This window comes from Spermophilus citellus (genome assembly GCF_964194105.1).
Source record: "Spermophilus citellus genome assembly, chromosome: 8".
Classification (NCBI taxonomy): domain Eukaryota; kingdom Metazoa; phylum Chordata; class Mammalia; order Rodentia; family Sciuridae; genus Spermophilus; species Spermophilus citellus.
This window is the reverse complement of record NC_138189.1, coordinates 93,862,373-93,877,252: the sequence shown is the minus strand read 5'-3', so window position 1 is coordinate 93,877,252 and position 14,880 is coordinate 93,862,373. Positions and strand designations below refer to the sequence as shown.

The window sequence follows — 14,880 nt, the reverse complement described above, 5'->3', positions numbered from 1 at the left end:
TCATTAACAAATGCCCTGGTACTTTCCTACCTCGGTAGAGTTTATGCTGCAGGAATGGGGGAAGTTGGGATTGAAAAAGCTCTTTATAGCAAAAAGGAGATGTCTTAAATTTATATGGTCCACAAAAAATCTGTGTGGTATCCACTCGAGCCCCTGGAGCCAAGTGTGATATTGTGAATCAACTGGGGTACCTGGGACCTATGATCAGCACCTGAAAAGATTTTCAAGGATAGTGTCTGGATTTCCTTCAGCAGCCGAAAAAGAAATATTATTTATTAAAAAAAAAGGTGCTTGTTTTTGCTTGGGAAATGGGAATAGTGAAGATACTATTAGGGCTGTTTGAAGATTGAGATTTGATGATGGCACAGAAAGACATTTAAATTCTCAAATCTGCTTTTCATGTTTTGGTACATATTTGAGGAAATACCATATCCTAAAAATACCTCTTAAGGTAGTCTCACAAGGAGCACTCCATCAGTATGCCACCTGTTCCTTCAGTATGTCACAGTTAATGGCAAAACCACTGATTTTCATCTTTATCACACATTTTTTTTTCATGGAAAATTTTACCAAGTTTGATAATGATAAGGGAAGAAAACAATACATGTTCCAGAAATGCACTTGTTCCAGTGATTTTGCTTTTTATTTTCTTTTGACTAAGTATGAGGATTAGTATTTGGTTCTTCAATCCACAAACTCCCGCATTAAGCAAATAGCCTCATGTTTGTACTTTTGAGGCAGAAGGAGAAGAAGGGGAGATACTGGATTTAAAGTGACCCCAGGATTAATATAAGCCTATTTTGTTGGTTAATATCTTTTTTCCATTAGAATTCAACCTCTTAGAGGCACAGAACATGCCATGTGCACCTCTGTGTCCCTTCATTCTGCCTGGCATCTGTTTGGTACACTTGCTGAATGTGCAAGAGGTACAATCCAATCAGAAACATGTTAGTAGGAGATCAGAAACAATCCCATTTTATTCTGTATGATTAAGACTATGTCTGAAGGGTAGCATTCACTTCCGGCTAACTTGACTCAAGAGCAACTTTGACAAACTCTAGTCAGCTCCAGACAGTTCATCCTTGGTGGAGAGAGGTCTCAAAAGGATGTCTTCTATCAGGAATAGTGAAGGAATAGGAAGTTTAGCTGGAAAAGAGAATCTAATAGGAGATATGAAATGCACCCTAGGGCCAGGTGTGGTGGTGCATGCCTGTAATCCCAGGAGTTCCAGAGGCTGAGGCAGGAGGATAGCAAGTTCAAAGGCAGCCTCAGCAACTGAGCAAGGCCCTAAGCAACTTAGTGAGACCCTGTCTCTAAGAAAAATATAAAAAGGGCTGGGGACATGGTTCAGTGGTTAAGCATCCCTGAATTCAATCCCTATACCATAAAAGAAAGAAAGAAATTCACCTCAGGTACTTAAAAGACAGTCATGTAGAAAAGGTGTTGACTTATTTTCTCTACTGTTCAGGAGAGAATCAATATAATAAGGGGAAGATGTTTAGCTTTAGGATTTTTGTGTCTGAATGTGTATTATAGTGTAATGTGGCACTTTTTTACTTTGGTTGCAAATATTGGTTGTGGTTGGATGGAAACTTGTGGTGGGTTTAGAGTTTGGATTAACTGTCAGCTCACTTTTAACTTTTTTGTTGATTACAGATTCTTATTTCCTTCAGAGATACCTATAAGGTCAATGATTAAGCTTACTATATATATATATATATATACATATATATGTTTTTGTTTTAGAATGGCTACACCCCTTTACATATTGCTGCAAAGAAGAATCAGATGCAGATAGCTTCCACACTCCTCAACTATGGAGCAGAGACTAACATTGTGACAAAGCAAGGAGTAACTCCACTCCATCTGGCCTCACAGGAGGGGCACACGGATATGGTCACCTTGCTTCTTGATAAGGGAGCCAATATCCACATGTCAACCAAGGTATTCTGATCTTGTCTCTTCTTGCATCAATCAAGAGATGCTTGGATGGCTGTAAACAAAAACCAATCAAAGATAACTTGGAACAAAAAGGGGAATGTATCAAAAGGAAAAAAAGATATATTACAGACCCCAAGGACACAAGGGAGACAAGCTTTATGAGGAACTAGAAAGCCATGAGAAACAAAGCAGTTGGTCTCAGATTCTCTGCTTGTGTGACTGCATTTTGCACCTTTAATTTTCTCTGAAAGTCAGTTTTATTCACCTCTTCCTATAGATCTGCTTCCTCAACTTCTCTGTGTAGTGCCTGAATAGGCTATGCCATAGCTCCCCAGAGTTCATATTACTGTAGTTCAAAGAGTTAGCCCAAGTTACTCTAGTTGGTGCTGGTTCTAATTCCAAATCTTAGAAAAGAGGAGCTGTTAGGGAGGAATGGAGAGAGATGGTGGTTCCATTTGGAATTTGGCTCAAATAATTGCATGTAAGCTGGCCAGCCCACATCTACCATTGAGGTTATCTTTCAGCACAAATGCCAGTCACCTCTGGGGTGGTGGTAGTGGTGGTGGTGGGAAATTCATTGTTATTTTTAATTTACAATAATGATAAATATGTATCTGAAATCAGTTCCCTATGTCTGCCTTGATGGTATTCTTTCAAATGTATGGTATTCTTTCAAAACTCTCCTTTGGGAGAGTTTTAGCAGTCCCCCAGCTAAGATAGAATGAGTATTTTTGAGTTACACTCTCAGCAATGAAAAAGAAATATTCAATTTTGAATCACAAAATAACTATATTATCTTTATAAAAATGATTTCAGTGTTGTATTTGAGTGATGTTCTAAAGATAAAGCCATGCTGGGTGTGGTGGTGCATAACTGTAATCCCAGCAGCTTGGGAGGCTGAGTCAGGAATATCACAAGTTCAAAGCCAGCTTCAATAATTTATTTAGGCTCTAAGCCACTCAGCAATCTAAGAAAATATAATAAAGGGCTGGCTCAGTGGTTCAACCTCAGTACCAAAAGAAGAAGAAGAAGGAGGAGGAGGAGGAGGAAGAGGAGGAGGAGGAAGAGGAGGAAGAGGAGGAGGGAGAGAAGGAGGAGGAGGAGAAGGAGGAGGAGGAGGAGGGAAAGAAGGATAAAGCCATGATGTATTTATAACTAAAGTAAAATTTTCCTACACATGATGTTTCAATATATTGGAATGATAATATAATATATAAACTCTCTGTGTAAGAAGTATAACCTTGCCTTTTAGTTGGTATTGTAGTAAGATAATGCAATTATAAAAATACTTCAGATAAGAAGCAAAACCAACAACAAATTTTCCCATTGATTTTGAGACCATCTACAATCAATACTCTCATCCCCTCCAAATGATTATTTCTCAGTAAGAACTGTAATATGGAAATGATAATATATTCCTTAACCAATCACCATATAATAATAAAACACTTATAGGTCCACTAAGTATATTTAGGCAATACCTGACTTTTTTTTTTTTAAAAAAAGAACCCCATCAACATCTTATGGTTTTTTTGATTTGTTAGGAAGGTTTCTATAATTTGATTTGGATATGCATGTTTATCATAAACCACAGAAGATTTCATACTGGTTGTTAGTTTGTAATCTTGTACAAAATTCATTCTGCAAATAGAGTAGAAAACATTACAGATATTTGACATGTCACTAAAAATGTCTTCGAGCTAATTGATGATCACTTTATTTAATGATCACTTCTATAATTTCTTTTTAGAGATGTCAGAACAGAATTTTTATTGCTCATTTCCAATAGATACTTGGTAGATTTAGTCTGACCTAGTGAATAGGAGTGATATCCACATTTGTTTTAGTATGTATTCCTGGGAATCTATTGCAAAAAATTCCAGAAAAATCTAATCAAAAGCTGCTTTTGTCATTTCAAAATATACTTTTTATTATAAAACATAGGCAGTAATTTTAAAAAATGAATTATCTATGCCTATCTGTAATAATTTTAAGGATCAATCCATAAAATCTAAGTATCTAAAATAAAGATAGTTTGAATTTTGATCAAAGAGTGCCTAGTACAGATCACTGATGTTCGGCTCCAGATTTATATTCATCTTTCTGTGTCAATATTGAGACAGACCTACTATCTCTGTAAAAAGAAATAATCTTCTATTTGCTGTTTTGAGGTAGAGAAATCAAAGTAAGGAAGAACCTGGTATTTTGTTTTAATATTCAGATTTCTTACACTTTAGGATTAAATAATATTTGTTTAGATGTGATGAGATTTTAGTGCAAGAGGATGTCTTCTATCTTACCTGATGTTTTATTCACCTCAAAGCTGAGCTCAGCCATGGTTCTAAGGATTAAAAATCCCAGATCCTGAAATAAAAAACACCTTCTCTCCACTTGTAGAATGTTTTTCTCTTTGTAGGTATTACTGATATATTTTTTTTTAAGATCAGAGCACTTATTGATTTCTAGAATAGCACCTTGGCTGTAGATCATGGGTTTTCTTTTTTTTCTTTTTAGTTTAGTTAAGCATTGGAATTTATTTTATTTTTTATCAATTCTTTTTTAAAAATTTTATTTATTTTAATTAGGTATATATGACAGCAGAATGCATTTTGATTCATTGTACACAATCACAGCACAAGAGATCATGGGTTTTCAAGAGTACAGCTTAGCCTTCTTGGCTCATGAAGAGGCCTGCAAGGTGATAGTCAAAAGGACCATCTATCTTCAGCTGAATGTGAATTGAGGGTGAGAGAGCACACAGGTAGCTACTCAGTGTACAGCTGTAGGATATGGAGAAAGAGGATGAATATACAAGGTCTTGGAGGAATAGCTGGAGGAGAGAAACATTTGGTATGAATATGCTATAAGCTAGAATGTAAGTTCTGTAAAGGGGAGCTTTTGTTCATGGCTATATTCAAGTGCCCAAAATAATTCATTATGTAGGAAAGGAACTAATAAAAAACACCTATCAATACAAATGACTTAACTTTTAAAGATATTCTTTTGATCTCAACTTTGCTGAATGGAAGCTGCTTGTATACTGCGAGATGCTCGATGGTTGCACAGCATTGATTGAACAAATCACTTCTTCCTCTCCTTTCTTCATGCCTTCATTTTTTGATCAATTTATAACTATTTTTTTAACCTCATCTTCAAATAAACAAAATAATTTCTTTGATTAATACATGTCAAATATTTTTACATAAAACTGAACCATTTATGTTGCTGTGCAAATTATAGTTACATTTTTAAATTTAGTGTCAAGAGGAACTCCAGACACACACACACATACACACACACACACACACACACACACACACACACACCATTATACTCTCTTTGGGTGCTGGGAAAATTACTCTGAAATCATTTCCTATTATCCTGTACATTTTTTAAACATTGATATGATATTTTATTGGTGAATATATGATATTTTATTGGTGAAACCAAGGTAAATTATCACATTGCTATGGATATATAACAGCAGTAGTATTTGGTTGATCAATTATTTAAGTAAATAAATAGATTCAGCAGGAGCAGTCGGGTTTGGAATGAATATTGTTTGGAGACTTTTAAGGTAAGTTATTTTAAAGTCTTACATCATAAACCCCCAGTATAGAAAATAGAATATGTGGGGCTGGGGTTGTGGTTAAGTGGTAGATCATTTGCCTAGCATTTGTGAGGCACTGGGTGGGTTCAATTCTCAGCCCCATAAATAAATAAATAAATAAATAAACAAACAAACAAACAAACAAATGGTCCATTGACAACCAAAAAAAAAATTATAAAAAAAGAAAAGAAAAAGTATAATTTGCTGGAGGTGTTGATTAGCTTAGACAATAAGTCTTGAATGAAAAATTATATTAACTTAAAGTGTTTGTCTTAGATATTAAACACTGCAGTTTCTGGGAAGAAGCTATGCATCTTCCAGGGGTTTTTTCAAGACATTGATATAAATGTTGCAATACATTTTCCTCTTCAAATATACTTCTTTCATTCCATTCTCTCCATAGAGTGGACTCACCTCCTTACACCTTGCAGCTCAAGAAGACAAAGTAAATGTTGCTGAAATTCTCACCAAGCATGGGGCTGACCAGGATGCTCATACAAAGGTGAAATTAATCACTATACATCTTGCAACCTGTTCTGACGTGAATGATTTCCAGTAATCCTCAACAGTCCAGCCCCTGTCCAGCCCCTGCCTTACTCCTCATAAGTCCATTCTAAAGTATAAACCTTCAGAACAGATCTATAGTGGTTCCTGGTTTTTGAAGAAATCAAATACAAATGGATAGCATGGTATCTGGACGGACCCTTCATAAGAAGACTCTAGTTTTGCAGGCTTAAGTCCACCTTCTCCCTTGTTGCCTTAGCTTGTCCAAATGGCTCACTATTTTCCTCCTGTGCTTGCTCACCTCCATGTCCTTGAAATGCATTTCCCTATTCAAACCACTGAATTCTTGCTCTTTCTTTAAGCTTATCTTAGCTTCACCTTCCCTGGGTCTCCTCCTGAATGTCCTATCAAAGTCACCCTTTCATTTCTGTTTTTAGATGATATCATTTTGTGCATCTCTCTTAGCTTCTTTTCAAATTAAATCACACAAGTCTGATCTGCCTTGCTGATATAAAGTTTCCTGTGCTCAGGGGTGTGCTCATAACCATATTGGCACCCACAGGATACATATATAATCTGCTAAATAATATTTATATAATCAAACTGAGTTTCAACCCATCCTATAATAACTGAAATTCTACCCAGTTCCTCTCCTTTTGAGGATTAACCACTAGAGTATTAATGCTTCTACTTTATGATTTATTTCTTATTCACAGCTTGGTTACACTCCTTTAATTGTGGCCTGTCACTATGGAAATGTGAAAATGGTCAACTTTCTCCTGAAGCAGGGAGCAAATGTTAATGCAAAAACCAAGGTAAATTATTGTACACATTTTCCTTTTCTATAAGCAAAAGGGTTCTGCCATCTAGATATTTCACTAGCTACCATAGCTACAAATATGTTTTTTTTCTTTTCCTTTTTAGTTTTCTTAAAGTGATTTTGAAGAGTATGTAGTTTTGTATTTGTTTGAGACTTTTCATTCTAATAACCTTTGACAGCCATGTGGGTTAGCTTCAGAACTGCTTCTATTACAAAGTTAAAGTAGCTGACGCTGCTTTAACAATTTACTGCAGGACACAACAGATGCCTGCTAGGACACCCTGATGTTCAGGCAGATTTTCAGAGCCTTGGCCCCCTTACCCTTAGCTCCTTGTCCACTCATGAAGAAGGGAAGCCAGGCAACCTAGATTGCACGCCTTTCATTTTTAATAAACTCTGTCATTTTGGGAACATTGTGGGGTCATGCTCAGTAGGACAATAATGTGTTAAGCCCTGAGCTGCAAGTTCTCAAGGATAATACAGAGCTGACTTGAACCAACAGCTTTCCCCAGAGGAATTTGAATGCTCCTATGTAACAAAGCAAGGTCAGAACATCACCCCACAATTCAGTTCACTCAACTTGATTGAAGTTGTAGAGAAATCCACGATATAAGCACTGCTGTTATGCATAATGTAACTTGTATCTCCAGGTCCTTTGGTCCAAAGGAATATCTGCATGATGTTGTTGTAAGTTCACATATCAGAAATTCCTAATTGCAGCTCAAGTAAATTACTGTGAGCACATTTAGAAGTTTTCAAAGCCATCATTCAAGATGCTACTAATTAGAAATACATAAAAATTTTGTAAGTCAGTGTTTCTTTTCATATCCTCTCAGAAGCAGAAACAAAATCATGTCTGTACATAAGCATATTATAGCTAATTTTAAACAAATTTAATTTTGTAAACTATAAAGAGTTCTGTAACATTTGAGATTCAAACCTGTAGTCTTAGGTTTGAATAGTTGAAACTAGCAAGAATAGTTGCAGTCTATTTCCTGACCAATTCTTGAGATTTCATGAAATTTGACTTTGAAACTTATTTAAAAGCTCTCATATGAGTTTTTAGACATTAGCTCCTAGATCATTTTTGCTGAGCTAGTTCACATTTAAGCATTCCAGGAAAGACATTTTTGTTGAAATGAAGATATTTCCCAGAAATGTACAAATGCAACAATTCAATGAAATGATGGCAGGGCTTGAAAATATTTAACATACTTTTTGTTATGTGTTTGGTTGTTGAGGTGGTTCTGACTTTAAAAACAATCATTATATTGTCTAGACAATATCTGTGCCTCCCTGGAATTAGATCTACATCAAATGGACTTTAGATTAAGAGAAAAATCTCATCTTAACATTTAATTTTTAAAGGTGGACTATGAAATTTTCACTGTTGCTTTGGAACCATATACATCAGGTATTTAGATAGATATATACCTCAAAGTAAATCTTTTAATAAACCCTTCAGAATTTTTTCATATAGAATGATCTCTCTGAAGAGGAAATTACATTTTCTTTCTGACATTTCATGTGTAACCATAGTTTCTAAAGAATTGTTTTATTTGCTCTTTGAAAGAGCAAAAATATGTATTGCTTTTATTCCCCAACTATTCATAACTTTGTATAAAAGACTTACAAAATTACACTTGCTTTTATGGAAGTATTAGTTGCTTAAAATTAGAATTAGAAGCCCTATCACATTGGCTTAAGGCAAACCAAACTTGGTTAGTTAACTTGGGAAGAAGGTTTAGAACTACAGCATACTAAAGAATATTTTCTTCATAAAATATATTGCAAAGATTATAGAGTTCTTTAAAAAAGCAAAAATGCAAAACAAAACAATGTTTGCTAGCATTTTCATATAAATTTGTAACTAAGAAGTAATTAACGGACAACTTATTTGATCCTTCATCAAACTTGATGTCTTGGCCATATTTATTTTACAAATGAGAAAATTGGTATTTGGAGAGGTTTGGAGATTTGCTAATTAGGGGGTATGTCTAGAGCAACTAGCCAGAAATAGCCTATGAGAGTGTATTAATCTTCAACCTAATATTCTTGTAAATATTTCTAAATTGCTGCAACTTTCCTGGCAAATGGCCTAACTCAGCAGAAGCTTTAGATAAAGATTGGTTTAAATCAGGCCTGAGAGACATTTTCCCAGTCATAATGTCCATTGAGGGCTCCATATACTATGAATTACTAAAGCAAGATTGTTATTTCATAATTATTAATCTCAGTTTGGCATTATTTACATATGTACAGATAATATATATTAATTTATATTATTCTAATATGTTAATTCATTATACATAATGTTAATTTATATCCTCCATTATTTGGTACATAGTGTTTGGTTAGTAAATGCTTGTCAAATGAATTAATTTGGGTGATACTGAAGGGATAAACTCAATTTGTTGGGTAGAACATTGTAAACACAATGGAAAGGAAGAATTTTTAGGAAAAGAAATATCATTTGCTTAATGCTCCTGAAATATCTATGGATTAGCTCATTTGGGAGCAGGGTCCATGCAATAACTATAGGTTTCTTAAAGTTCCTGTAATTGGTTTATATTTCCAGATTCCCCAGGATTATTCCATTGTAGGGCTATAAAGCAGGCTCAAGACTTCTATCTAACACGGCTGTGCTAGGCTTAAGACACTCAGCCAGCAAGACTCTCACACATATGAACGTTCCTGTGGACAGAAAGGCCATGGTGAATGTATAGAAGGAATCACGTGACACCCATGTATATAAATAAGCACTTCGTATTTTCAGGATAAGCAGAGATGCATGTTGATCATGAGGTCACAGTGACACTGGATAAAAGGGATGTATGTACTCCTACAAGCTTAGGATATGAATGGGCCTCTCAGCACTTCTAGTCCAGCACAAGTGCATCAGAAGTACATAGGTAAAAATTTGTCAGTGATGAAGCAAGTAGACTTAAAAAGCAGTTCTGATAACCACTGCTTGTCATTGTCTGCCATGTAGGATCTAAACCTGGAATGACTAGAAAAATTACTGAACTGTTATTTTCAGTTTCATTATCTTTGAAATGAGTAGAAACATTTACTTATTCAGTCATTTGTTCATCACTCACTTAATCCACCATTATTTATGAAATGCCTACTGTGTCCCAAGCACCCTCATTTCAGAGTGATAATGAGACAAAACTTTAAGGTCCTGTATCTGGCACAAAATGAATGCTCAATAAATGATAGCTATTACTGTTGTATTTCCTGAGATTCTAGTGCAGCTTTTAAAATTAATATGAATAAGTAACTAACCTGTACTACTTAACCACCCACTACAGTTCTGAGCAAGACTGGCCTCAAACCAAACTTAACAGCAATTCCTCACAAATCCTAGATTACAGAGTTTTCATCTGTGTGAAAGTTTAGACCTGAATATTATAAACCTAATTTTCAAAGACTTTTTGGGGGGTGAGGGTAGGAGGGTGGTTCACTCACCTTCCAATGAAGTGTTATTACCTCCAAGAACATGTGTTCTCTAGCACATCCAAAGCTGTACACTAAAATGAATAGGAGACTTGAATTTACTTTTATTGATATAGAATCTCAAATGTTAACCCAAAGGTTCTCTGGCAGGGAAGTCACAAGCAAACAGGGTTTGTGTGACCCTTTGCTGCCTTGGTTTAAAAACAAGTTTACTTTCCTATTGCCTAGGGGAGAGATCATGGAGACAATGCCCTTTCCTATTTTAAATCTCCTCCCCACCCATTTTTAATGCTAATTGGTTAAAATGTAATAATAGTTATAATTTGGAGTCTGTTTATCTTGTGTTTCATAAGCCGGTCTCTTCTCTTTGTTCGGCAGACCATAAGGTGTGAGGGAGGGTTTGCTGCTGAGAAATAGGTTGCTGGGAATATTGGCTCCAAATAAACAAAGTGTCCTAATAGTTTTGTTGTAAATAAAAATGAAGGCTAACCTACTTTTCTTCTTCCTCTGCAAATGGATGCCATCATTGTCCACAGAATGGCTACACACCTTTGCACCAGGCTGCCCAGCAGGGTCACACGCACATCATCAATGTCCTGCTACAGCATGGAGCCAAGCCCAACGCCACCACTGCGGTAAGACAGGCACCACTGTCTCTCCCCAAGCTTTCTTCTCCCTACCCTCATGTCCTGCTGTCCTCTTGTCCGATCTAAGATCTGATATATCCTCCCTAAATGAGCTCCCGGACTGTGGAAAGTCCCAGATTGCTAGAAAACCTTTCCCAGAAATCAGTGTGACTTCCTGGGAGTGCTGGTCCCAGGAGGGAAACTAGTTTGGCCAGACTCAGTTGACTCTCTGGAGAGTGGGGCCCTCCTCTTGGGCTGCTGGAAGGACTCTGCTTACAGCTGGCTCTCAGATGTGTGAGCAAATCATCCCCTCCCTCTCTGCCTTCTTAAGGGAGCTCAGTTTCTGGGCTGCTGGCTTAGACAAAGCTCATTGGGATGTGGAGCATTGAAATGTAAACTAAGTGGAGCAATTAAACAAACCGGGATCCCAGGAGTTGGTCTCCATGCAGCCTGAATTGCTTGCTTCTGTTACTTTGCTGCATAGTAAGCTCCCCTACAGCTGTAGCTTGAATACGTTACTGTGTTCCCTATGGTAACATCTTACCTGCACCAGATGGCCTGACCTCAGTGAGGAGCAAGTGTACCTGGTGCTCCCTAATAATTCTGGAAGGCATTGTCTTCCATCCAAGAGGTACTTTCCTAAGCCCAGTCCCGTTTTGTAGAAGGCATTTGACAACCTCAGGGTTAAAACACCAAGTGCTTCTTATTAAAAAGAGCAGGCAGATGCAAAGTTGTTGTGTTACCATGGTGACCTGGGCTATAGTCTAAAGAAGTTACAAAGACAGATTTAGATGTAATGGTAAAAACTAGTGATTTTCCTAAGCTGTGCCTTGTTTTGGAAGGAAATGCTGGCTCATGCAGAGCTGCGGGTGATCTCATTGGCTCACATCTCAGTCCTCCCTCTCATTTCTCACTCTTCCCCTCTTTCACTCTCTCTTCAGAATGGTAACACTGCCTTGGCGATTGCTAAGCGTCTGGGCTACATCTCCGTGGTCGACACCCTGAAGGTTGTGACCGAGGAGGTCACCACCACCACCACAGTGAGTACAAGTGACAGATGGGCTTCTGCCCTGTCTTCTTGGTTTTCCAGCCACATACTTTTCCACTCATGCAGTTTGAAGCTTTTAGAGTTGAACTTTGGTTGAATGCATTGCAGAACATACACAGAAGCATGCAGATGCAAATGCTTTACACAAGGGACACGGGACTTTTGGCTTCTTTTACTCAATGTAATTCCACGCAATGTGTGTGAATATAGTTTTATAATGTTTAGTATCTTCTTTAACTTTTTTTTGTTTTGTTTTTCCTGGTGCCTCTGCCCTTTTCCTTGAGTTGTGTGTGACACCTACTGCTGGCAGAGTGGCAGCACACTCTGAAGCAAACTTCTTGAAGCAAGCACAGGAAGTCAGGTTGCCCATGGACAGACCCTGACCCTCCTGTCCATTGTGCTCCTGGCCCTGGCGGAGTCAAATGCACTGTCAGTGAGAACAATTGATCCTGACTTTTCTTCTTATTTCTGATTATTTTATTCAAAAAGAAAATTCCATGTTCTTAGTAGATTTTTAAATTTCCACCCTTTTATCACAATAACTGATTTCTTTAGCAAACAGTGATGATTACTGGCCTTTGCCAGAGAAACTCTGGAAGAGTGAACACCCGACAATCATGAGTCCCAGTGCTCTTGTACAGTTCAGCTGGAGCGAAGCCTAAAGGAGGCACCCTCAGAGGGGGCTCCTGGCAGAAAGTGGAAATGCTATTATATTTGCATTTATTTGCGTATTAGCTTTTTCACTTCAGCACAAACTCTAAGAACAATAACTTTTCAATTTATCTTTGTAAAATAGAAAATTAGAACAACAGTAAAACATTAGATGTAGAGACAGTAAAACCATAAATCAACAAATAAAGGATTCTGAAGAAGGTTCTAGTAAATGATGCAAAAAGAGTTTTGGAACACTTGGTTCTTTTGATAGATGGGAGGAAAAAGAAAGGAATTTTGCTTTCCAGGGTGATGGAAAGTCCCTATTGACATCCACTGAAGTAGATGGAATAAGTTGGTTTAACATGCAGTTTTAAATAGAGTGGAGTATGATTTATTAATGAACTGCAAGATACAGACTGAATTTAGATGGGAGAGAATAGGACTGCTCATTTTCTCCAGCAGAATCTTAAAGCCTTTAGCCAGTACACCACAATGTTTTTAAAGATTTAAAGTGTAGCTTTAATAAATTATATAGGAGTAAAACCGTCTTATCACTGCCTAACAGCACATTTTGTAGGTCATTACATATGGCTGAATCCTTTTTTAATGTTAAAATTTTATTTTTATTTAAAACCATTTTTGAAGATGCATTAAAAATGTCCATATTTATGGGGTCCAGGTAACGTTTTGATACATGTATACATTCTGTGGTGTTCAAATCAGGATGAACCTGTCTAGCTGGTAAAAACATTCAAAATTCTTTTTGTATGACTAAATCTTAATTTGAATTTTAATTGCTTTTTCTTACTATATGACTTATCATCCCAGGATAATCTTCACGTTAAGGTTCAATACACTTAGGCCACTTTATTTGGCACATTTTCAGCATTGTGTACATCCCAAACAAATGAAGTCTTTAGTGGCAAGATTACCCAAACACATCTGTTGTGAGAAGTGTTTTTTTGTCAACTCTATTTCTTTTTCCATGCTCTGGGAATCATGTATGTACTTTTTTTTTTTTTTTAAATCAATTCCACTAGATGGCAAACTTTCATCTCTTTTGCTGTCTTGGACCTGCTTTTCTTCCACTTATTAACTAATTGATTCCTTCGTTGTTTTTTGGACATAAAATATGCACTAGGCTCCTTGCTGTACGAAAGTCATTCATAGTAGCAGGAATGGAGAATGAGATTTATGCTCCACAATGAAGTAAGGTTTTTTACATCAAGAGCACTATGCAACTTACAGCTTCAGTTCCAAAGTTTCAAATTATTTTAAACATAAAGATTTGAATTTTTAAAGAGGAGCAATTAGCTTTCTTCATTTGGCTCTAAATATTCTAATTACTGTCTCCAAACAAGTTCTCAGGTATCTTCTCAGAAATCAGATTGTGAGGTATACTGAGAGGTCATCTCCAAACCACATTTAGGTCTAGAGAGAGATGACAGCTTCCTATACAACCCTCTGTGAGTTTTTTGTTTTATTTTTCCTGTTAACTGTTATTCTCTACACATTCTAGCTGAGCACAGTTCAAAAATCAAGACATCAACAACAGAACCCACTATACTCAGAATTCAAATTTATAAGTAAAAAGCCAATAAACAAATATAAACCATGACAGAGTTTCTGAGTTCAAGTAGAATAATAAAAAGTCATTAACAGCATTAAATAAACAAGTACCCCCTTTAATCAGGTGTTTTTATGGATACATATTTCAATACTGTTGCCTTTACTTTATGCTTCTCTGATTTCTTATAGAATGGTGAGTTTGTTTTGTGAAATGGAACCTAGGGTGTAGAGTTCAAAATAAGAATTTATTCTTTTCTATAAAATCTCTCATATTACACTTCTTTTTTGGGAAGAGATTTTCAAGCATTCTTTTCCACATAATTTATTTTACATGTAAGCTGTTATTAAAAATAATAGTTAATACTTAGGTTTAAAAATATGCCAGACATGGAAGGCAAATCTAGGATTCAAGTTTAGGTTGTTGGATTCCAAAGCCCTCATTTCTAACCACTCTGGCTAACTGATCTTGGTTTTGCTGAAAAATAGCCTAACAGGAATTTTGTACAGGAACTATTTTTTACAAAATTTTTAATTTAAAAAATACCCCCCCAAACAGCATCCTTTCTTGATTTTGGTAGGAGCATCATATTCAGTATCATTTTCTCAAGTCTATAGATTCACCAAAATTAATTTAGTATGTGGTGATAGC

At 36.3% G+C, this 14,880-nt stretch overlaps 1 protein-coding gene across 20 annotated transcripts in view; it reads left to right on the top strand.

The window, feature by feature from the left end:
* The window catches only part of ANK2 (ankyrin 2), a 673,244-nt gene that overhangs the window by 575,661 nt on the left and 82,703 nt on the right, over positions 1 to 14,880 (top strand). For all 20 annotated transcript variants that reach the window (XM_081303463.1, XM_081303451.1, XM_081303454.1 and 17 more), the window contains 5 exons: positions 1,747 to 1,944; positions 5,955 to 6,053; positions 6,772 to 6,870; positions 10,871 to 10,969; positions 11,902 to 12,000. In XM_081303463.1, coding sequence (XP_081159589.1) covers positions 1,747 to 1,944; positions 5,955 to 6,053; positions 6,772 to 6,870; positions 10,871 to 10,969; positions 11,902 to 12,000 — 594 coding nt within the window. The remainder of the gene's footprint in view (positions 1 to 1,746; positions 1,945 to 5,954; positions 6,054 to 6,771; positions 6,871 to 10,870; positions 10,970 to 11,901; positions 12,001 to 14,880) is intronic.